Raw genomic sequence first — 26,731 nt, forward strand, 5'->3', positions numbered from 1 at the left:
CCAATTGCGTGGATCGATGCGCATGATGCCAATTTTGAACAATCTTTTTCCATCTGTTGATTATTTGTTATACATAAACCATACATCTAAAAGCATTTTTGCGGGTTTTTTTGCAGAATATATTTACATTGGGTCATAATTTCGTAACTATAATTTGTTAATCCTGATATTTAGTAACCCGGGTGATTTCATTGAAATCAGTACCGCCCAGTGGTTGCACTGTCTTGTGAACGGTTAGGCAACATCATATTTTGCGCAACCCATATATACTGAACAACAAAAGTTCCTGAGACAATGAATAAGTTTTATTGCAAAGTTATGTTTTTTACCAAAATCTGAAACAATTTCGGTTTGCAACAGATAAGACTCCTGTAAGTGTTCAAATGGTTTAATTTGCCTACTGACTTCAGAAAATGCGTGATTTCATAAAAAGACAACATGAACATGCCAAAATGTCAATTTACAAATCAATAGCGTGTGTGTTCACCTCTGGTTGCGATGCAAGCAACACATCTTCGTCTCATGGAATGGACCAGACGTCGCACAAAGTCCTGTGAGATATGTCTATATCTGCTGGAGCATGTTTCGAAGTTCCTGGTGTGTCTGTGGAACACGTGGTTGACGTCGAAGGCGCCGATCCATCTCCTCCCACATGTGCTCGATTGGTGAGAGGTATGGGGAGCGAGCCGGCCACCCACAGTCATACCACAGATGAGAGAGTTATTGTCATCTGCTAGATCAATGAAGTATGAGGAGAACATAACTAGCAAGATCCCTGTGTTACACCGCTGTTGATGTTGACGTTTACTGAACACTGGACGTAGTATACAGGGTCTTGATCATATATTTTGCCAGAAGCTCCTGCCCTTCTCAGTTTAAACCATAAACAGCCACGATTCATATTATCTAAGGGGTGAGCGTGTTGTCATAGAGTAATGTTTACTTCTCTTTCCGGACAGGGACGGTCGGGTAGCCTAGTGGTTAAAGCGTTCGCTCGTCACGACGAAGACCCGGGTTCGATTCCCGACATGGCTACAATGTATGAAGCCCATTTCTGGTGTCCCCCGCCGTGATATTGCTGGAATATTGCTAAAAGCGGCGTAAAACCATACTCACTCACTCACTCTTTCCGGACATGTTGGTTGGTTGGTTGGTTGGTGTGTTGTTTAACGCCGTACTCAGCAATATTCCAGCTATATGACGGCGGTCTGTAAATAATCGAGTCTGGACCAGACAATCCAGTAATGGATATCATGAGCATCGATCCACGCAATTGGGATCGATGACATGTTTCAACCAAGTCAGCGAGCCTGACAACCCGATCCCGTTAATCGCCTCTCACTTCCGGACATGGAATCTTAACGATTAGCACTTAACGCTTGTCAAGCGAAACTTGGGAATGAAGGCAGGCGTATATCAACACGATGTCATATTTACTTTAACACACTCCGACAATCCAGCTGCATAACCTTAGCCCATACCAGTGCAGTCAGTGCTGGGCAAAGTAGAAAATCGGCCTTCGAGGGCTAGCTTCTATCAGACACAATAGATACAGTATATAACTATTGTCTTCAATCATAAACCTCATTCAGATGAAGAAAATGACATTTTGTGCCGTAACTAAAATACACTGCCCTACCAACAGGTCAGCAAATATCTATATAAAACGATTTTCATTCAAATTAGACCCCCTTCATATCTTTACAACCCGTGTGGGACCCGTGAAGGTCCGGGAGAGAATAGGTCTTCAGCATCCCATGCTTGCCGTAAAAGGCTATTATGCTTGTCGTAAAAGGCGACTAACGGGATCGGGTGGTCAGGCTCGCTGACTTGGTTGATGCATGTCATCGTATCCCAATTTCGTGGATCGATGTTCATGATGTAAATCACTGGATTGTCTGGTCCAGACTCGATTATTTACAGACCGCCGTCATATGGCTGGAATATTGCTGAGTGCGGCGTTAAACAACAAACCAACCAACCAATCACAACCCGTGTTGATCCGGGTAAGAACAGGCCTTCAACAACCCATGCTTGCCGGAAGAGGCGACCAACGGGATGGAGTGGTCAGACTCGCTGACTGGGTTGATGCATGTCATCGTATCCGAATTGCGTGGATCGATATCAATCACTGGATAGTCTCGTAGAGACTGGAACATTTACAGACCGCCGTCATATGTTTGTTTATTTGTTGTATAACGCCGCACTCAGCAATTCTCCAGCTATATGACGGCGGTCTGTAAATAGCCGAGTCTGGACCAGACAGTCCAGTGAATGACATCATGAGCATTGATCCACGCAATTGGGATCGATGACATGCATCAACCAAGTCAGCGAGCCTGACCACCCGACCCCGTTAGCAACCTCTTACGACAAGCGTAGTCGCCTTTTAGGGCAAGCATGGGTTGCTGAAGACCTATTCTATCCCGGATCTTTACGGGTCTCCGTCATATTGATGGAATATTGCTGAATGCGGCGTTGAATAACATACAAACAAAAATCATATCATCACGGACGGGTTATGTTTCTCAGCATAACCCTGTTGTGCCAGTCTTGATTACTTGCAAACTCCATCACACAACCAGTACATTGCGGCCCACAGTTCAAAATCCATTCATTCATGGCCTGTAATTTATTCGTACAATAATAATTACATATGTATATTGTTTGCATGTTCATATGATGCTGGTTGCTTTACCTTTTATGAAATCATCTAATTCTGCAGAAAAAGACTCAAAAGTAGGTAAATAAAACGCAATGAAGTGGAAATTGGTTGCTGATATATCATTTAAGAGGTGTGAGTGAGTGGGGGGGGGGGGGGGGGGGGGGGGGGGGGCGCCAGTGGTGTGAGAAATGTAGATGGAAATGTCATTTTCCATTGTATCATATCAATAGTATTTGACGGATAGAAAGTTAATATCTGCTCAGCAATCAAAGGTTTACTATTAGCAGTCGAAGGACACCGTATCATATCAATAGTATTTGACGGATAGGAAGTTAATATCTGCGCAGCAATCAAAGGTTTACTATTAGCAGTCGAAGTACACCGTATCATATCAATAGTATTTGACGGATAGAAAGTTAATATCTGCGCAGCAATCAAAGGTTTACTATTAGCAGTCGAAGGACACCGTATCATATCAATAGTATTTGACGGATAGAAAGTTAATATCTGCTCAGCAATCAAAGGTTTACTATTAGCAGTCGAAGGACACCGTATCATATCAATAGTATTTGACGGATAGAAAGTTAATATCTGCTCAGCAATCAAAGGTTTACTATTAGCAGTCGAAGGACACCGTATCATATCAATAGTTTTTGACGGATAGAAAGTTAATATCTGCTCAGCAATCAAAGGTTTACCATGAGCAGTCGAAGGACACTTCATGGGTGGATATGTCATCTTGCAGCAAACTATTGTTGAAGGTGTAGATATTTGTATTTTAGCTTTTATGTAAATAAAACTTTTTCAAGTTTTGTTTCTGTTGGACTGTTTGTTTCTGTTGTTTTTATCCCATTCTATGTCCAGCCCTCTATTGATCAATCACATCCCAAGCTATCCTGCGATTGGCCAAATTCAAACTTTACCTTCTTGCTCTGACTAACTCCATATTGCCACTTTCACTATGCACTGCTTTGGGAGTATTTGTAGATCACCACTAAAGGTAAGTTTCTAAGTTATCTTTACTTCTAAATAGGATTAAATAGTAATGAAAGATTAGGCATTATAAATAAGCATCTAAGAAGATATTATCATATTTACATATCATGTACATATCATGCATAAGTAATTATTCCTGCTTTTTCTTCTGCGGGACATATCATGAACGGTGACATTTGAAGGGTATCACGTTTCACACCCTTGTACCATACGTAGGGTATGTGTAACCATTTAACTTAATATGTATTATAAGCCATTTCTATCATATCATCTAATAATACTTGGGTGTAAGTAATGTAACAGAAATGATTCATTGATGATTATATGACATGTACTATGTTTTAATATGCATATACTATATTATCTGTTGTTTCTTATTACAGAGTGTCTATGTGATTATTCACAAATAAACATAAGTCTCACTACCCGTAGCTGTCTTGGTGCCATCTGTATATATAACGGATAAAGCCACGAAAACCCGGTTACACTATGTTTTCGAGTCAACACGTCATAAATGTCCAAGTTCAACTGTTTGTGACCAGGTGTTAATCAAGTTTGAGCGGGTATAAAGTCTGTGATTCAGAGATTCACAACAGCAGCTGTAGACCTTCACAAGCCTCTTACCTCATGCAATATTGAATAATCAAGTCATTGTTTTTGGAGTTCATGTACAGTCAGTCATCTCCTCCACCTCCTCCACACCCCCCTCCTCCTCCACCGCCTCCACATTCACCACCGCCTCCTCCTCCACATCCTCCGCCATCATATCCAGCACTGTCGCCGCTTCCACCACCACCGCACGATGAGCTGCCTATATAGTCACTCCCGCCACCGTAGTCACATCCTCCTTCGCCATAATCATTTGCCCCTGAATCTCCACCATCATCATAGCTTTCACTACAGTCGACAGTAAAACTATCCATCCCCATCATACAAGGGTCTTCAAAATCCTCATCATGACCCGCATCAAACAGATCCACATTGACATCACCTGTCAATTCGTCATCTCCATCATCATGCTCCTTCTCTTCTTCATCCTCTCCACTCTCACTGTCAGCACCTTGTCCACTTTTCTTTTGTCCTTTCTTGAATAATGCATGTATTCTTGCCTTCCTGTCGTCTCTGTATGAGTTCTCCAAATAATGGTTAGACAGACATTCCTGAAGTACCCCAGCTGCAGATAGGAACAGGACATTCTCACAAGCATCTGCCAAAACACCACGACCTAGCTTCCTGCCATAGTTCGGGGACAATGCAGTTTTCCATGCTTTTGACCTCGGCTGACACAGAACATGCAGGACACTGACGGAGAAAGCCAGGGTAACTCGTTCAGCAGCTTCTTGGTATTTGTCCGTGAACGTGACACACTTTCTTCTACACTCCATTCCGTCAAGTCGTAAGTAGAACTTCCAGGGAAGGTCCTGACACATGCATGTATTTTTCATGGTCCTGGTGGAGAACTTGTAGAAGTTGATGTTAAGATATCCACAAAGATCCTGTCTCTTCTTCCGACGCTTCGAACAACCTATAGATTGAAAACAAATATCACTTGGTTTTGGAGATCAACCATGCTAATTCATATATATTTGCTCTGAGCGAGCAATGGAGGTCAAGTCGTCAGGGCATTTCAGAAACCTACAAGTATAGTTATAAGTTTAAGTCGCCCAGATTCGAGCTGACAGTGTTCATGCCAGCACGAAACCTATACTCGTCAGTTTCACCAATATAGTAAACATCTGAGACCTGCATCGCTTCAGGATTTACTCTGACATCAAGCTGACACACCATGATATAATTGAAATACTCTTTAAAGAAGGGTTAAACCCAACTCAGGTCACTCATACAAAGAGGTTTTATTATAATGACTCAATATACACATCCATAGCTCATGGAAATACAAATTTTAGTCTATTAGAACAGACAATAAGAACATTCTTCAACCGAAACTTGTACATAGGTAATCTTCATAACTTAAGGAAATGAAAAAAACCACAATTGCTACGATAAGACTACTTGTATATTGAAGTAGTGACATACTTGAGGCGCTAACCCAGTTCCCAGTAACCAAACCCCAGTCTCCTTTATTGTTCTGTATCAACATCGCTCGTTGCCCTAACTTTGGATTTATAGATGGCAGGTCCTGAAAATATAACAAATGTGAAACGATTTTATCATGAATACGCAAGATTATCTGTATGATCCTTCAATTATTGTAACAAACTCGCAGTCATTTATTTCATAATGTGCAGTTGACGCTTGGCACCATAATCATTTAGATGGAACTTGATTTTCTGTCGTCTTCAGGTCTGAATTTCGCCATGGTGATGTTTCTGGGTTTGTTAGCACCATAAAAGTCCTTGTGGGTTTCATCAAAGTGGTAAACGTCTGAGACCTGTACCACTTTGGGCTTTCTTCCCCCATAAAGTTACCAACCCGTATCTTTAGCTGTTATGAGCATCATTAAACTCACTCACTCATTGTGGAGATTACTGCGTATACAGCGATACCATTCTTTGTACCTTTCTATGTACAAAGAACATTAATAAATACTAACTAATAAGTACTTATTAGTTAACTCATTTGTTTAGTTAGCTGGTATCACTGGAAACGGTGCGGTTCTTCCCCCAAAAAGGTTTTACAGTACTTGTATAAATATGTTTGTTCAACGTCAGGCAACAATCACTTTCTGTTTTATGCAAATTGTGTGAGTGGACGGTGCTACCGGTAGGGCAGGACCAGACATGCTTACCTTTTCACGAAAACCTGGTGACATCACTGATTTTCAGCGATCACTCATATAGTTTTCACCTCTATTTTGCCTTTTACAAATCAATGGAATCTGTGTAGGCAGCTGGTTGAGACTCTGGTGTTGACGTTTTATAGTTAATAAAAGCCACAAACCCTTTCCATATTCATTATAAATCTCTTCTAAAAGCAAAGACCATTGTAAGTTTCCGACTATATCATTAGCGTGTGTTTATGAATCAATATCAACTAGTGATAATACCAGTTCGCTAAAATTCACTCAAAGGAACTTATTGCATACCGCAAAATTGTGAATTGAAACGGACATCACTTTTGTCACTAATACGTCAGTTTTGAAAGTGAGAGTGAGTTGGGTGTAACGCTGCTTTTAACAGTATTCCAGTTATATCGCGGCGTGTCAGCTTAATGTGGGAGGAAAGCCCGAAGTGATGCAGGTCTCAAGACGTTTACCACTTCGGTGAAACCCACGAGCACGGGTATGGTGCTGACAAACCTAGAAACATAATCGGGGCAAACCGGGATTCGAACCCATTATCATAGCTTTCTGGCGTGTCCAAGGGACGCAACTCTGCACAGCGAATCGCGGCGCCTTAGACGACTGGGCCACCTGTGCCCCCCAGTTTTGAAAGCTTCACCGAGGCCTTGAATAGTGTTAACTTACGGATGATGAATCGACTGCTTCTGGTGTAGGAAGTTGGTCTGCACCAATGAGATAAGCAAACGTGACCACTCTTTGTTGATGATACACAAGAACTGCTGACATCAGCAGATCCGTGGAGTGGACGACTCTGCATACAAACTCTGCAGTGCAACCAGCCGCCGTAAGTCTGGAATGAGGACACAACTGTCTACATTCTGCATTTAGGGTGGGACGGTGTTGGGCTGAAAAACACTTTGACTGAAATAATATAACAGTAACACCACGGTTTCAGCATTAATTCTAAGTGACTGAGTTAAATTAAAAGTTAGATCGGCTGATATTCAGCCATATTGCGAGGAAGGCCAACAGTGACTCAGATCGTAGATATGTGACACCTTTAAAGGCACGTGCCAATACGTACTAATAGTGTGTGAGTGAGTGAGTGAGTGAGTGAGTGAGTGAGTGAGTTGAGTTTAATGTTATGAACAGTATTCGGCGTGTCAGCTTGTTGTGGGAGGAAAGCCCGATGTGATGCAGGTCTTAGGACCTCTTAAATGAGACCTACGAGCACGGGTATGTTGCTGACAAACCTAAAAACATCATTGGTGTGCACCGGTATTCAAGCCCACGACCATACGTTTCTGGTGTGCATAGGGGACGCAACTCTACAAAGTGAAATGTGGCATCACCCGTGCCCCAAAGTACACACACAAGAGAAAGCTCATAGAGTTCAAACTGTATCATTAGTGATGATAGATACCTATTGATATTTATTTACCAGCACAACATATTGTAATTCTTGGGAACACGACTGTGCCAGCTGCATGGGAACCTAAACAGCCAAGGTGTGTCCATCAGGCCTGCAGGAATCCAATGAAAGTTCTAGTACCAGACAGATTATGAATCTTGGATTTTCAAGAACGTACCCGTGCTTGTTCTACATCACCTCCAACCACCCCAAGCTGACATCAATACTGTTCAAAGCAACGTTGAACAAAACTTACTCAACAAGGTTTTGGAATACAACTGGTGTTGTGATGTTGCAAAACAAGCTTGGTTGTCTTGTGTTCTTGTTAAGATCATACTTGTATTTAAGAGCCCCACCCTACCTCCAGGTAAAGGAGTTGGAGTGAAATTAAAAACAATGCGCACGTTTCATTTTTCCACTGTTAGGATTGGTGCCACAGCTAGTTCCATGACCATTTTTGCCCCACTAAATCAAACATTTTGTTGGCCAAACTATTTGGGTGTCACGATGATAGCAACTGCATGGTTTGTTTGAAGTAAAATGCTGTAGAAGTAAATTGTTTTCAGAGAATTCATAGCCAAGAAATTCTAAAAGACAATAACCAGATGCTATAAAATTATATATTTTGGTGAGCTCACTGTTGGTATTCCATTGGTCATTTATGGAAACAAGTCAAATAGTCAGGATAATATTCCTTTAAAAAGAACAACTTACTTGTGTATTGCCATGTGGAACATTGCTGAAACACCTACTGGACGTGGTATTGGCACAGGACCCCATACTTCCTCTCTTGGTAACAAAGGACCCTCCCTATGCGTCTTCCAAGGGCCATTATTCAACTGTAATGTTGTTACAGGACGACTTAACTCTCCTTTACATGTCAAGATTATATCCCATGGTTCCAATGTTTTCTTAGCAGAAATTGAATATGTATATCCTTCAACGGTCTCAATTGACGACAGGCAGTCAAGCGTTGCCTCTCCCACTTCTATCTCCTTTTTGAAAATCGTGAACCCTGATTTTCCGATCAACTTGAAGTGGATGACATGGTATTTGTTTGTACATATCTTTGCTTGGAAGAGATTAGCCCCCTTCCAAGTCAAAATACATTTGTCAATGTAGTTCTTTGTACTCAGTGTTATCTTATTCAACAGCACTACTTCGTCTCGTAAAATAGCCACCTCTAACTTTGCTGAACGTGCCCCTGTTGGAAGTCCGTCAATTTCAAGGTGCGTGAGTTTCACAAGTACTTCTTCCACACCTAAAGCCTTTGTTTCTCCCTCTGTCAGCTGATACAATTGTCCCTTTTGATTTTCACCCCTGTACATGGCACCAGGGAAGGAAAAGCTCTCATGAAAAACATTTTTCCAAAGGGAGGATGTCCGCATCGTGGCATTGGTAAGCTTGGAGTTTTGTGATCTGTCGTTGACACTGTCATCATGACTCAGGATCTTACCGAGGAGTCGCTTAGTATCAGACAGATAGGCGACAGGATCCAACTGATGGGTATGCCATACCAGATCAATGTCAAAGGTGGGAGCAAGGAAAGAGTTTGGGTTGCTTTTCAGGAGGAACAGAAACTGTTTGTATCTCTTCATGGCAGTTTGCAGGTACGTCCGGTGCTTGTAATGAGGTAGGGATACTTGATAGAAGAACTGTTTTTGCCTTGCTGAAGCGGAGACAAGATCATAACTGATACTGGATACAAGGTCCTTTTCACCCGTTGATCCTTCAGTTTTGGCATGGAAGGATGTTTCTGGGCACTCCTTATTCCACAGGTACTCCGTCATAGATAGGTACTTCTGCCTTTCATAGGAGCCTATCAGTTTGTGGGGAACCAAAACGCCGACAATGGACAAGCAATCTTTCTGATTTGACATTGGAGCCAACATATGACAGTGCCACACCCACTCAATGTCCAAAGGAGCTGCCAGAACTTCAATGGGGTGTTTGGATGCAAAAGGCAGCCAGTATCGTTCATAATGGCCTATTGCTCTCAGGAGAACGGGCCCTTCGTAAAGATGGCCGCGATTGTCCACTAGTTCCAGAAAGCTCAGATGGTTCTCGACTGCTGCTAGAGAAACATCTACATCCATGTCAGTAACGGATTCCACTGAGGAAGACAAAAGGACCTCTTACAATCGGTTTGTGATTGACTATTTAATATTTTGGAGGGCCGGGAATTTAAAGAATTTGTTCTCGAAAATAATGAAACTATGCATATGGATATTGAAATTCATCAAATTGAAATTATGCATAGGGATACTAAATTAATTAAACTGAAAAATACATATGGACATAGAAAATATCACCTTTGTTCATTTTCAAAACAACACAATTTTATCAACCTCCATTGTTCATTTACATTGTGCATATATCCAATTTCATGAAAATCTGACAAACTCTTCATAGGATGTCAGGTCATCTGAACTCATGAATCAGCAATCCAGCGTGGATGGCTCTTAATTCTCAAAACGAACATTATGTGAAGCTCTGAATATTTCTAAAAGTTTCTAAAAATTCTACTTACTCACACGAAGCAGCATATCCAACATCTTTATTCTTAAAATGAACACAAACTGCCAGTTCAGAATGGAAATCAAGTGTAACCGAGCTTGGTTTATATGATATGTCTCGGTGAAGTAGAAGAAAAGTTAGTTTTCGTGAAACCCCCGAGCATGTTATGAGGCTGACAAACCTAGAAACATAATTAGGAAAATTTGCGTGAATATGATTCGTACCCACAATGAAAGGTTTCATTCCCAGAGAACTGTGGCGCAGTAGACAACATGGCCATGCGTGTTCCTTTTACTTGTTGGCGATTGTTGACTATGCCTTCTACTCGCGACATCATATCATTGAGTGCAGTACATTAAATACTTACTGTTCATTGATGTTCATTGATATTCATTGATGTATAACATTGGTCCAATCCAGTTTCTAGGGAACTTAAAGTATGCCTTCAACCCGTCCTGAATCTGGGGATAAATCATGTGTTCATCATCATCATGATCATTAGTTTTAATCAAGAGCTTAGCAACATTTGTTGTTTGTTTGCGCTCTAAGTAATATTTCCAGTTGGCGGACGTCAGGGTACGCAGCTGGTGAATGTTGGGGTAGGCAGACATCAACCAAGCGTCACCTACCCTGAACCACCCGATCCCTATATCCTATCTTTCGACAAGCATAGTCGCCTCTTATGGCATGCATGGATTGCTAAGACACTATTCTTACCCACGGGTTCCCAATTCAAAGTCGCAAGAGGTGCTGGGGACACCTTCTATCCCTAAAATAAATTCGCAATTGTATAGAAATATAGCAATCGAAGTCGGCTATCTAATAACGTTTGTATGTTTGTTGTGTAACACCGAACACAGCAATATTACAGCTATATGAAGAGCTATTAGCTGGTCACCTATGTTTTACCAATTCTATTGCAGCAGTAAAATGCTTCCTCGTCCGCATCACATAATATGACTCTGGAATTGGGATAGGATGACATACCTCAACCAAGTCAGTTAGTGCATTTCTCGCTTTCTTTGATATTATAAGGGCGTAACGTCATATTGATCAACACATATAGAATACAGTTTTGTCTTGGAATCAATAAGGCTAATCCATGGATCAAAGTAGGTTGTTTTTACACAGGCACTTCACACCCAGATGTGGATGTATTCGATCTGCCTACAATAAACAAACAAACAAACAAGATAACAGTAATTAACCAATTAATCCTTTTGTCAATGTTTTTTTCTACTCAACTGATCATTTCTCTCTTCGTACCCTGCAACATGCACATCACATAAATGCAGTTTAGTTGTCTGAGAAATAAGGGTGGTTGCTCTTTTGAGTATATGAATCGAATTGAATTGTTGCAAAAATAATTTAAAAGACAAACAAAACACATATTTGCTGTATTCTAAACTACATAAGTGTACATGTTTACTTCAATTGTTTGAGGTTATTATGCCCTGACCAAATGCAATTTCACCATACCCGTGCTCGTGGGTTTCACCGAAGTGGTAAACGTCTTAGACCTGCATCACTTCGGGCTTTCCTCCCACATTAAGCTGGCACGCCGTGATATAACTGGACTTATGTTAAAAGCGGCGTTAAACCCAACTCACCCACTCACTCACCAAATGCAATTTTGCAAGGTTTTTAGAAACGTCATCCGTCCGTTATCCGGAGCACAACTCATATACTAATCAACATTTCTTCGCGAAACTTTGCATGCACATGAAGCATACACCGAAATGGTGCCTTGTCATCAAATAAATCACATGATTAAACACCAAGCTATAACACAGAGGAATCATCTTATCATCCACGCAATCTCAAATCTCGAAATGCTTTCACTGGGATACTTCTTCTTATGAAGTTATGAAATAAAACAACTGCAAACTTGAAACTGGACCATTTAAAATATGTCTTTACAAAAAAAAGTAAATCAACTGATCATTCATCTTTGCTGGGCTGCCACGTGTCTATTACATAAAACACATTTCACCTTACTTCAAACCTGGATTTAGATTGAATAATTACCCCAGACACAATAAATGCCAAATGGGAACCTTTTTCAGGTAATCTAAGTGGTGCTGCCACTAATTGTACCTGTAATAAAATGAATTAATTAACTGAGCATCAAGTGAATGACGACAAATACACAAGTGTCGGGTTATACCAGAAAACGTGGATGACAACAAGGGAGTAGTAATCGTATTATCGACGCAATCCGAAATCCGAAAATGCTTTCACTCCATGGATACTTTTTTTTTAGTATTAAACTATAACCATCTGTGTTATTTCCAAATGACGATATCCGAAGAGCTCCGCCGTTCTTTTTGTCTGTTTGTTTAGGCTGAAGAAATCAATTAACATGCGCCCTTTGTCGAAATCTTTACAGATCACAGTTAACCAATCAGTGTTCAAAAATGCGTAAAACAAATATTGCCTCCAAGCTTATTTAGCTGTCCTTGCAGACGGTAGCCCAGTCTCTTGTCACGCTCAGCTGCGTTGCGTATCATCCAGGTACTCACGGGGAAAAAACAATAACAAAGGCAACAACCAGTCCTGGGGAATTGCTTTAGATCAGTGCCCCTTTAAATAACGTGCTCCTTCACTAAACGTTATTCTGGTGACATATACATTGCAACAGCATTATGAAAATGCTATGAATTTTTTAAACCATCCGTTCTAGCGTTATCTATAGTCAATACATGTCCTGTCCGTCATGTTTGTTCGTCTAGTGGAGGCTGCCATTGTGCAGTCATTGCCTGGGTCAGTGTAGCGCCAGCGCAGCATACCCAAGGAACCAGGCTGCATTTCAATATCAATTCAATGTATTAAGATTAACTTCAACGAATACATTACCTGCACGATCACGTTTACCCCCCTTTTGTCACTCCGGATAAATAGGGTTTATTCACCTGCACGATTGCTTGTACCTCAATATACGACTATCCAGATAAATAGGGTGTACTATTCATTACTTATAAATACGTCTTTGGTTACTTTGCAATAGTTGAGTATCAGTTGAAATCTATTTACTTCAACACAATATGCCAGTACAACCGCATACTCACGTCTATTGACAGCCTGCCTCCCTGCATGGTCGAGTAGACAGAATATTTCCGTGTTGTCCCCGCGAAGACCTCTGATTACAGTAACACCAGTTCCTGGACATGTTTCGTGTGGAATAATTTGTCATTCCACAGGAGACCGTGCAGATGTTTCAGCCTAGGTAACTGCGATGTATTCAATACATGAGATAATACGTATGAGGAATGTGGTATACCGCCTCCGCATTTAACTGTTCAGCGCTCACTCTTCCACTCCTCCCACAGCCAGATGACCGCGCAGATGTTTCAGCGTCGGTAACTGCGATGTATTCAATACATGAGATAATACGTATGAGGAATGTGGTATACCGCCTCCGTATTTAACTGTTCAGCGCTCTCTCTCCCACTCCTCGCACAGCCAGATGACCGCGCAGATGTTTCAGCGTCGGTAACTGCGATGTAGTCTTTACATGAGATAATACATATGAGGAATGTGGTATACCGCCTCCGTATTTAACTGTTCAGCGCTCACTCTTCCACTCCTCCCACAGCCAGATGACGCAATGATCGGGTATTAAGGTCATATTTGCTTTATGTCATCGAGCTAGGTCATGTCGACATAGCGAGTTAAGTGTGGGACTTGACGAACATATCCAGTGTACCCAGATGAAGTGTCCTTTAGTCTATTGTTTCTGCCCGCTTGCCGACGGTTGTCATGTCAATAGGAACATTGAAATTGGGTGGTCAGGTGCAGTTAAGCAGCTAAAGGGAGGTAATCGTTGCTTGGATGGGTATTTTTGTACATCGACAGTTCAGCTGACGTGTAAATATAAAGAAGTATATAATTAAACTCCTTTTTTAATATTTACATACTATCTGAGATTTGAATTTTATTAAATGTATCAACATATCCACAAATTATCGGAATATAGATCGGAATATAGATATAGATACGATTGTATGAAATATTATTCTAAATTGATTAACTGTAGTTATTTTGTGTAATAACTGATTGTTGTGATTGATAAAGAGAATATTTATATAAACTGAGGAGCAAAAACAACATTTCCTCCCAGTTGATTTGATCATATCGTTCATTTCGATTTGAAAATACTCAAGTTAGCATAATCATATTTAACAAATGAACTGTTTGTTTTGTTTGTTTGTTGTTTAACGCCGCACTCAGCAATATTCCAGCCATATGACGGCGGTCTGTAAATAATCGAGTCTGGACCAGACAATCCAGTGATTGACATCATATAAAGTGAGACTGACCAATCAGAGAGCAGAACTATTGACCCCACATGAGCCCGTATACCGTCAGTGAAAATTCAAGATGGATGTAACTGACCTAATATGAGACCGTATACCGTCAGTGACAGTCATCTTGGATTTTCCAACACCCACTTCACATATTTCACATGAACATTCTGGTACAGAAATTCGTTATTCGACACTGTTTTGTGCTTTATGTCATTAATTGTGATGTGCAAGGACATTTATATTTATTTAGATCATATTGGTGACTTTATTGATAAAGATTATAGTTAAAATTGTCAACATGGTTTGGCCTCTAAGGTTTAAAGAGTAGTCTGACTTTGACCCTCAACGTCAACGGATGTAAGTATCAAGTTTTCATTTGGACATGACGTGCGATATGGATACCAGATAGTGTAGACTTTTCGGCATAATAAATTCGATATGGTGTCTTTAGTTGCTGTATACGGTGTCATATTAGGTTAGCAGAAAAACATAGATTAGCCGAGCCCAATATTTTTCTGCTGACCTAATATCTCACCGTATACGGCAACTAATGACACCATAACTAACAATATATATATATATATATATATATATATATATATATATATATATATGACATGGATATATGACCAGTTTCTTGACCATTGATTCACGCTGTGAGATATAGTTTAATCCCTTAGCATAATGATGTTTGGACTATTGTTGACATGTCAAACTGTGAACACCGTTTGGGCAACCAACATCAACCGTCTCCATTCATTTATAGTTGATTTGTTTGTTGTTTAACGCCACACTCAGCAATATTCCAGCTATATGAAGGCGGTTCCATTCATTTATAAGTAAATTATACTGAAGTATCTAAAAATGTAAATCTTTCTTAAGAATAATGTAGTTCAGGACTTTTTTACTTCTAATTTACAAAACACAAACACACACACAAAAACGTGCACACAAATGTACGCATACTAAAGACGCACGCACATACAATATACAAGAACACACAAACATACGCAAACTCGCATGCAGAACACGCACACACACACACAAACGCGCACACACACCAACAAAACACGCATACACATTCAAATCCGCACACACACACTTAATAACTTCTAATTTATAAACACAAAAACACATAAAATCGTGCACACAAATGCACGCATACGAAAGACGCACGTACATACAAATAAAAGCACAAGCACACACACATACAAAACAAGCACACACATACAAAACAAGCACACACAAACATACGCACACCAAAATAACCCTAAACCCGCATACAAAACACGCACATGCATAAACGCGCGCACACACAAACAAAACACGCGTACACATTCAAATCATCAGTGAAGAACGTCTGCGAAGATATAGTAGTAAAAGACATTTTAAAAACTTCAACGCATTTTATATTCTTTTCATTATGATGTAATGTTGAAAGAATATGGTGACAAGCTCAACCTGTTGATGACAGATACAGACAGTTTTTTTATCAGCTCAGAGCTCCTTTAGGTAGACCTCTCTCCGTGACCCAATGACAACGCCTCCAACAAACACGCCTCCAACAATGACAACGCCTCTAACAATGACAACGCCCCCAAAAATGACGACGCCTCCAACAAAGACGCCTCTAACAAAGACGATGACCACTCTACCACCTAACACTGGAGCACTGGAGCCACAACAATCACGGATAAACTTGCAGGTAATACATTTGTTGTGTCACTGTCTGTGGCATTATCTGTATTTTGTGTAGTTTTTGCGACACTCTTTTTAATTTTGTTTTGTTACCGAAAGCGAAAGCAGAAACTTAAGTTAATAAATGATAGTATAAATACTGAACTAGAGGAAACAGATTATGCGCTTGTACCTACTAACAAGTAATTATTAATCTAAAACAAAACAAAGAAGAAAAAAGAAATTATAGTTTACCAAATTGTTTGTTTTTTAATTATTATTTTTTATTATTATTTTGAAAAAAAAGTGGATTCAAAATGTTTATTATTACTTTTCCAGAACTAACAAATGAAGTAATAGGAATCCTTTCCTTAGCAATCACAACAATTATCTCACTCCTTCTAATCTACTTCATTCGCTTCCTGCGAAGCTCCACAAAGACCCGATCCCCCTCAACCCTTTCCTCCTGATGTTGATGCAGTCTCTATGCACACCTTAAACCTATCAGAGGACACTAACACTGATGAACATCAATCACCAGAGCAACCCTTCTTCACCTTTTGCACAACTTCTTCCCCAATCAAACAGCAGCTCATGTTCATCCTCTAAAACTACAGTGTTGCAAGTTGTCACTCCAGAGATGTCATCTTCAGCAAGTTCTCCCGTCTCACCACTGATGCACACCTCATCTAGTGACTTTTCTCATGTGCACTCACCTGTCACACCATCAAGTGATTCTTCTCGAACACCATTGATGCCAGTTGATCGTGATGACACAGTGCAACCCCCCAGATACCTTACTCGCTTTCAGACAAGAAGGATAATGACGACTTTAACTGAACTTTGTTATAATTTGACATCATTTTCTTTAATATAGATTTTGTCTATTTTAGAAGCACTGCTTTTTGTAACAGATATTTTGCTTCCTTTTTTAGAATCTGTGACTTTTGAGATTGTTACAACAGACGTGCCAATGAAAACCTGCAGAGAGCCAGCAATCTATTGAATATGTACACATTTTAAATAGAAATATTTACTTTGTCCTGGAAATATCTGTTAGGCTAGTATTTTATGCTCATGTGCTGAACGGGGTTGGACAATTATATATAGATGTGTGTGTTTAAACTCAGTGTTCGTGCATAAAGACCTTTTGGATAGGCTGACTGTTGTAACTTAGTTACGGTAATGCCTAGATGATGAGAGAGCGTTGAATATTAGGTTAGCATGAGCTTGCTTCCTGCTATTTCCATCATGAGATCATCTAACACTAACACCATAGTCTTGTTGAGAGGTGTTCGACCAGGAATACAGATCACTTGCAGTAGGAGGCCTTCATTAAACAAAATGTTGTCAACAGATGTTTGCATATCGACATACATGTTTGCCAAGCGGCATAACAATAAACGATGAGTTCTGGTGTTTTATCAAACATGACATTAGTATTCAACAAAAGTCGTCTACACAAAAACTGCATGTACCTCCAATAATTGAAATCGTGGTAGGTGTGGAGAAAGGGAGTAAACACTCTGTATCCATGTTGACTAACAAGCGGTTACAGTGCAAATGTAAAACCTACCTAGGTTACACCTGAGGTGCGGTCGGGTAGCCTAGTGGCTAAAGCATTCGCTCGTCACGCCGAAACCCGGGTTCGATTCCCGACATGGGTACAATGTTTGAAGCCCATTTGTGGTGTCCCTCCGCCGTGATATTGCTGGAATATTGCTAAACTCACTCACTCACTCACTTACTCACTCACTTACTCACTCACTACACCAACAATTAAGCTGCACTTGGTACAATGTTTCCCTGTTGTCTCTGTCGTCTTGCATGACGACGGAGATTATTTCTAGCCTCATCTCGCACTTGACGTAAATGTTCAAATTTAAAAATAAATGTTATCAGCTGTGTGTTTCGAATGAAAATTCGTTTGATACTCGCGTCACGTGTGTTCGGATGAGTGGTGCGTCGTAAAATCCTAAGGTAGATGTTATTATCCCCCGCCCAACAAAGTTGGCGGGGATATAGAAACGGGCTCCGTCCGTCACGTTTCGTTTCCGGAGCATAATTCAGAAACCGTTCAATATTTTTTCATCAAACTTTGCAGGTCTGTCAGGTACATGTTGAACCGATGCCTTTTGCTATTTAGAAATTTTAGAAACTTTTATGTTTTACGTTTCCATGGCAACAAGATGGACTGAGGTTCGAAACTCTTCTTTTTTTTTACAATTTCATGCATGACACGTTCCACCTCGGTTAAAAAAAGGTTGGGGTTTGTTTAGATTTAATTATGTCATTAATTCTGCATCAGGGGCAGGGGATATAGCCACGTTTATGGCAAACTCTTGTCTGAATTAGGTTTCAAAAATCTGCGGTTCTCAGCAGTGTCACAGGTATACGATTATCAAGTAACATTCTCTCTACAGCTACGACAGCCTCGATTTGTCCTCTTGTCATAGTGCGTATATCGTCCAGGTTCTGCTCAGAATTGTTTGAACGGAGAACATGGATGAGAAAATCATAATGTGTTAACAGGTATCTTGCCATGATCCTTTCTGTTACAAAGTTTAACAAATACTAATAAATAATCACAAATACATGGATTATATATGTATATCCATCCTGATATACGTCAAAGTAAACAATATCTGAAGTATTGAAAAATGTTACTTGTTACATACATATCATTCAGAAGTTTATGATAGTTGAATGCAGACACAATATCTGTAACCAATGTCTGTTTTCTACATTTTTGAAGCAAGTAATACAAACAATAATAAAACACAGACACTTGAAGTGGATATTGTGTTAAATGTGATCCTTTTAGCCTATGTTTTCATAAAATGAACAAATTCTTTACTATAATACTTTGGGCCATGTCCATAACTATCAAAACATTCGGCTTCATTATTTACAAAATAGATAGCTATTCAGTGTCGACCAGGAAATTGAGAGGCGTCGGTGTTCACAATACAGCCCAATCTGCTATGATTTGACATGGGTTTTGCGTACATCAGTTGGTCTTTTGCATAAACCCCAACAGCACATCTTTGCAGAGATGGATCACTGTTAATAGCACATTGTAGCGGACTCCTGTTCATTACGTGAGATAAATGTTTTTAAACTGATCAATCACTAGGAGAGCAGTTGACTGTGAGAGCAGAATGGCATTGAGAGTGGAGGTAATAAGAGCCGACTTAAATTGAACTTCCAGTCTGAGGTTGCCTGATTTAATCAAATTCAGATAACTGTGGTCAATGAATAGCGGCTCTAAGTTGAAGATAAAGAGCGCGTTACCAACTTGAAATTCTGATCTTTCAAGACTGTTACCTTAATTTTCTCTCCATTTGTTAAATCCTTCAAAGACATTTATGTAGGCCTCAATGTCGTCTGCCTCCACTGGTCGAGCAGGGACACTGACTGCATCCAGATATAGACCCACTGTTGTTATGTTGGTACCTTGACAGTTGAATGGATTTTTAATATACGAGCCACTAGAAGCAGCCCCGTCGACAAAGCCAACTACGACTCGTGACGGGCATTGGTCTGGGAACAGATTATCAAAGGTGTATGCCATCTGCTAGGCGCTGATACTTGCTTGCGTGATCTCACTTTTCATGTAAGGATAAAGTGCATTACCCTTCTCGAATTGTTTTGCGTGAGCCAGTACAATCGCGTTATTCATTCTCAACTTGCAGACTTTCAAGTATATGTCCATGAGTTCTATTTTGTACTCTTTTCCAGCCTCTCCAGACATCAAACAAAATGGGGTGCTGGATCCGAAGAGTTTAATAATGACATCGACTCCATTGACCAGATGACGGTTGAGATTAAACACATCTTCCATTATAGGTCCTGACATAGTGAGGATATTGCTATTTTCAATGGAGGGCGCTCGATTGATGAGACCATCGTTTCCTCCTGCCAGTGTGCCAGTAGAATCACATTCTGTGGATGTGTCTCCGGAATCTTTATAAAACAGTTGAGACTGAAGTTGACTTGTTTTAGCCTCTTCACCATATTCAAGTAAAGTTTGCATGAAAGCTTTGTAATTATAACCGACATTGCTACAGCTGACTAGTTTACCTTGAAAGTACACTGGCACCTGTGACCTCAGAGCTTGTAGAAATAGATTGACTGGACCTACTTTCTCTTTGCTTTTCAGGACACTACAATCTTCATGTGTCACTTTTAGTTTGACGTGTAGCCGTGTTCGTTTCAGATCTATGTAATCACTTCCGCTGTTAGAAATAAAAACTTCTACGGGACTTGAGTCAGTGATGGTTGAAAGGGGGCGTGCATTTACGTAGTAGTGCTGTAGGATACTTGTTTGATAAGGTAGTATTTCAAACAGGTCTAAACTGGAAGGTAAAGCTTCTGTAAAGTCCTTCTCTGTTAACACTGACGCCCCGATTATGTTTCTAGGTTTGTCAGCACCATACCCGTGTTCGTGGGTTTCACCGAAGTGGTAAACGTCTAAGACCTGCATCACTTGGGGCTTTCCTTAAAAGCTGACACTCCGCGAAAAACTGGAATACTGTTAAAAGCGTCGTTAAACCCAACTCACTCACTCATTCACGATGCACTTTCTTCGTTGTAATTATTTTGTCTCCAGCTTTCCGTTTTATAGCTTTGGTTTTTTTGCTCGGCTTCTGCTCTATCTATGACATCTTTAACTTGTGATGTCATTTCTATTTTTGGAGTATTTGATCTATGTCGAATTGAGGACTCTGCTTTTCCTTCCATTGATATCATGTTTCTTCCAAAATGTCATTTTCTTACAGGAGGTTTAAATGCCTTTCTCGAGCGATTCTCAAGATATTGAATGACTTTATTAGGATCGGCAATGTATAATTTCCGCTCCATTGTTGTCAGCAGTCGATGCAAGGGTAGTGGCGTAAAAGAAGTGTCACGTTTGTGTTCTGCTTAATAAATGAATTCTGAGTACCACTGGCGCTTTTTGTATAGATGTCTATAGCACCCGTGTCTTTTACAATCACTGCAATGTACCACAATGGGTTAAAGTGATAGTTTGGACCCTCACTCAAGTCCACTCGTCTCAGCAAGGGTACGAAACTGTCCCCCACTTGGGAACTGTCGCACAGACTACATAATATATCTATATTAATATTATTTATATCTTTGACGTCCAGTGTACCAAAATTGAGATCAACTAGAGCCACTAACCACGTACCCTCGAATGGGAAATACTGAGGCAACTTCATAGAGAATCGATATGGGTTATTTTGAGGAAAATACTCTTTAGAGTTTGAACTGGAAAACATTATATATTTATCCATGTTTATGTCACATATTGAATCTGACTTTTTTCCACCCAAAAATCAAAACTAGCAGGCCACCCTGCCCATCGCACCAAATAATACTCTTTTCCCTTTTCACGCTCTTTCTTCAAACTTTTTTCGATATTCCACACATGATCTAAGTCTTTGTAATCTTTTTGCAACTCTTGTTCATAAAAACGTCCCTTCAAGACTTCATCATGGAAATCTTTTAGTGTATAACTGGCAATGCCCTGTCGCTTCACACGCGCTGTAACCTTAAAAAGTTCCTCAGTCCATCGCGAGTTGTGTTTTCTGCTGAAAGGTTTCTTTAAATAATTAATTCTCACCAGATCACCTATTTTATATTGAAATCTATGGACGTGTTTTTTTCTTTTTGTTCTTAATGTCCTCTAGTACCGGCTTCATGTACAAATGTTTCCACACTTCGATCTCTGCTTTTGGTGACATCAGAAGGTCTCCATAGACCCAAACTTGTGTGTAGCGTATGATTATAATTGTAAACCAGGTCTGACAAGACATCAATGTATTTATTCGTATTGTTGTGTGTTAAAAACCTAGCCTTAAGCAATCTCATGGTGCGAATAACACTTTCTGCATAATTAGCTTTAATATTTTCATTTTGATTTATGATAAATTTAATACCTTTCTTTTTAAGGAAGATCTTAAATGCACCAGCAAATTCCTTTCCTTTATCAACTCGTATTTTTTAGGGACTCTACCGTCTCTCAAAATAGTTTTAAACCCATCAAGAACAGATTCAGGTTTTCTGTTTTTGAGCGCAACTACCCAAAAATACCGAGACAAAATGTCAATGGCTATCAACAAAAAACGCACACCGTCATTTGCGCTTTGATATCGACCAACGAGGTCGATGTCCAACATTTCATCTAGTTTATTAATGTACCCGTAGTCTGTTGAACTTATATCGTACAGGTTTGTGTAAGGAATAAGCGTCTTTTCCTTGTAAAAAGTGAGTGAATGAGTTGGGTTTAACGCCGCTTTTAACAGTATTCCAGTCATATCGCGGCGTGTCAGCTTAATGTGGGAGGAAAGCCCGAAGTGATGCAGGTCTCAGACGTTTACCACTTCGGTGAAACCCACGAGCACGGATATGGTGCTGACAAACCTAGAAACATAATCGGGGCGAACCGGGATGCGAACCCACAATCATAGGTTTCTGGCGTGCCCAAGGGACGCAACTCTGCACAGCGAATCGCGGCGCCTTAGACGACTTGGCCACCCGTGCCCCCTCCTTGTAAACAGATTTTCACTGTGTTCAGACTGTATTTTTTACCATGTTGCTTCAATGCAGCTGGAAAATTTCCAGGTCTCAGAAAAGGCACCTGGGCTACGAGGATTAAAATAATACTCCTCCAAGTAGGACTCATTTCTGAACTGCGAGGGCTGTTGCTGTTGTTGTTCAGTATCCATCTTAAACAAACAGTGAGCTCTTTTTTAATGACCGCATTGTTTTATACTAAAACCGCACACACTTGGTCCAATGTTTTGTCACAAATCCTATGCACTTAGCAAAAAGGTCGGCTGGCGGATAATTGTGGAGTGGTGTCTCGTACACAAGCTTGACTTATGTGGGCATCTGGAGTTAGCACTATCTCACATCATATCAGAAATAAGTCACATTAATGTCAACAACTGTTTATTCACAAATACATAAATAGCATATAATATAATATAATATAATATAATATAATATAATATAATATAATATAATATAATATAATATAATATAATATAATATAATATAATATAATATAATATAATATAATATAATATAATATATACAGTAGGCTTGTTTATGTTTGCTTGAGACCTCGTACGTGTTTTTAAATCATTGATCCACTCATCAGTCTTAATGTAAGAATCTCTAAAATCTTTACATTGATATTGACACATGATAACTGGTGAAACACGATTTAGAGATGAGTCATCTCGAACCAATTGAATCCAGTTTCCAATCACGTTGTCTTCATTTACCTCAGAAAAGGCCATATTAAAATAATGGTTGACGAGATCCTGCTCAGACATATCAGTGTATGTATGAACTTGTTCTGCTTGTTCAAACATACAACTAAAACAAAATTCAACAGAAAAGGCGTCTAATAATTTTATAAAGTTCCAGACTGTAACACAAAGTTAGTAACGATTCAATATAGTGAATTGTGTGCGTTTTTTCCACTTCATCTACTTGAACTTGACGAGTTCTAAATAATGATTCGTTCAGCCATGTTGATGTCATCTTGATAACGATCCTTAGCATCCTGTGCGGCGTTAAACAACAAACAAAAACTATATTTCTATTCTTTCTGTTCTGTCAATAAATGGATAAATTGTAAATACGCATGTGAAAAAATATGCATTTCAACAAAAATGAACTGTCAACTTACAGACAAGAGTGGGATGTATTTCTCATCTTTGTGGTCGCATATTTCCGTGTGCTTTAGCGAAATGACTTCGGAGCTATCGACACCGTAAAGAAATGTTCATAGTTTAAAATTAGCTGAGTGCTGATATCTTATCGAGATATCGGTGCCGATGAGATTATAGCCGTTCCACAAAGTTACAACGTCTAACATGATATACTGAATTAACATACAGTAAACTACGGTTATAACGAACACGCTTATAACGAACTGACCGATATAAGGAACCTATTTTTTAGTCCCGGCCTTTTGTTGTATATATGCTGTTTATCTGTTTATAACGAACTACGGTTATAACGAACTAAAATTAGTGGTCCCTCTGAGTTCGTTATAACCGTAGTTTACTGTAGTTTCGGCTGACGAGGCTGACAAGGTGGTTCGATTTCGGCCGCGTCACACTGGTGTTCTACATTTAGGGGATAAAACAAGGACTGGTCGGCTCGGCGTCAGTATATGTCAGGGGAGCGAAAGGTCTGAGGTTCGATCCCCGGCCGCGTCACATAAAAGGACGTTAAACGATGGCACTTGTTGTTACCTTGCCTGGCACTCGACATAACAAGGACTCAAACAAGGACGCAGGTACGCACACACACATAAGTGAAATAATAAATGAACGCGATAAAACACCATAAAGAGGAAAGAAGAAAATTTAGGGTTCTGTTTCTGTGGATAATCAAGACTGATAATTCTCTGACGATCACGTTTCTTATTTAAACATATGACATCTCTGGTTGAAAAATGTTAATATAAATGTTTATTATATAATGGGTAGGTGTTTCTGCAGGATAAAACCAACGGGTAAAAGCGATATCCTTTGGTGTCATATTGCGGATATTGTCAAAGAAGGGTCTTCTTTCGAACTGTTTACAAACAAACATGGCATCGCTCCTTGTAAATCGGCAATCGAGTAAGAATTATCCTTCGGGAATCTGGAGAAACGACTGGGCTGAGTGCTATCAAACGAATAATCTAATACACTGAAAGTCAATAAGACAAAATTGTTATGGATGAGCAACTTCATTATTACAATTGGGCGACGTGGTTGTAATAAAGAAGTTGCTCATCCATAACAATTTTGTCTTAGTTACCATTCCAACTTCTAAATGCCACTCAAAGAAGTCACTGAAAGTCAGTGTCTAACTGTGACGTGCAAAGCAAATTATCGAGGACACTAGTCTGGCGGGATCAGTTTCCTTATCTATGCTGTCAACGGCTTGGAACTTTCCACCAAGTTTGATTTCGCCGAAAGATGAGCGACTTGAGACCTTGTTTCATTTTTGCGCTGTATGTACATCCATCGGACCCGGATGTGCGTGTTTGACGCAATATATATATTAATGCGCACATTCCAGGGAAACTTGCAATGTTTAGGTAATGTTTGCGAGAGATTTGTCGAGCAAAGTGAGTGAGTGTGTGAGTTGGGTTTAACGCCGCTTTTAACAGTATTCCAGTTATATCGCGGCGTGTCAGCTTAATGTGGGAGGAAAGCCCGAAGTGATGCAGGTCTCAGACGTTTACCACTTCGGTGAAACCCACGAGCACGGGTATGGTGCTGACAAATTGTCGAGCAAAGAATTGAAGAATGACATAATATGATGAGGTTATCAAGTGTGTGTGTTTGGGGATGGTAAATATCCTGTATTAGGACTAAAGATTATGTATTTAGCTCGACAAGGCTCGCTAAATACAATGTTTTCTCCTAATATAGGGGAGGTGGGGTAGCCTAGTGGTTAAAGCGTTCGCTCGTCACGCTGAAGGCCCGGGATTCCCTACATAGGCACAATGTATGAAGCCCATTTCTGGTGTCCCCCGCCGTGATATTGCTGGGATATTGCTAAAAGCGCCGTTAAACCACAATCGCTCACTCCTAATACAGGATATTTACCATCCCCAAACACCCTCGCGTGATTGTGTGTTGTTTAAACGCCGCACTCAGCAACAGTCCAGCGGTCGACGGCGGTCTGTAAATAATCGACTCTCTGGACCAGACAATACAGTGGTTGATCTCATGAGCATCGATCCGTGCAATTAGGATACGATTACATTCATCAACCAAGTCAACGAGCCTTACCACCCGATCCCGTTAATCGCCTCTTGCAAGCACAGTCGCCTTTTACGGCAAGCATGGGTTGCTCAAGACCTATCTATTATAGACGAATTCATTTGTAATGCATTCGAGTTTTCATTCGCGTTCGGTTTCGAATAACACATTTAGCGGGAGTAACTTTATAAAACGTCCTCTAGTTCTCAAACACAGTTGGCTTATCTCCCCGACCGCTGCGGCTAATGGAATGCAGATGTTACAACCACGGCATGACACGACGTCGTGTTATCTAAATTTAGATACACGAGCAACTACACTCATCGAGTTACATACTCCCGTAAAGCAATTACTTAAGCGGACATCTTAGTGTGTGTCTGTTTGTTGTTTTACGCCGCAATATTCCAGCTATGTTACGGCGGTCTCTAAATAATAAAGTCTGAACCAGACAATTCACTGATTGTTCGCATGAGCACCGAACTTTCAAATAGTAATACATATATTAAATGTCTCTTATCATAACTGAAAATATCAGTTACAAACTATATAGTTTGAAGAATACTAGCAGCCGTGTGGCGTCATAAATATATACTTATTATCTCTAAGAGTAGGAATATGTTATAAAATGCTTCC

At 40.0% G+C, this 26,731-nt stretch overlaps 1 protein-coding gene across 1 annotated transcript; it reads right to left on the bottom strand.

Annotated features, from left to right (window-relative positions):
• Nucleotides 1–4,335: 4,335 nt before the first annotated feature.
• On the bottom strand, nt 4,336–13,917 carry LOC139458677 (uncharacterized). The gene is made up of 6 exons (XM_071240090.1): nt 13,401–13,917; nt 10,700–10,793; nt 8,530–9,928; nt 7,089–7,254; nt 5,699–5,801; nt 4,336–5,186 (listed from the first exon to the last, which is right to left on the bottom strand). Exons 2-6 carry the CDS (start codon nt 10,704–10,706, stop codon nt 4,336–4,338), a joined length of 2,526 nt encoding a protein of 841 aa, XP_071096191.1. The 5' UTR covers nt 10,707–10,793; nt 13,401–13,917.
• Between the last annotated feature and the right edge of the window lie 12,814 nt (nt 13,918–26,731).

The sequence above is a fragment of the Haliotis cracherodii genome, unplaced genomic scaffold, assembly GCF_022045235.1.
Source record: "Haliotis cracherodii isolate W230 unplaced genomic scaffold, xgHalCrac1.p SCAF_13, whole genome shotgun sequence".
Taxonomy (NCBI): Eukaryota; Metazoa; Mollusca; class Gastropoda; order Lepetellida; family Haliotidae; genus Haliotis; species Haliotis cracherodii.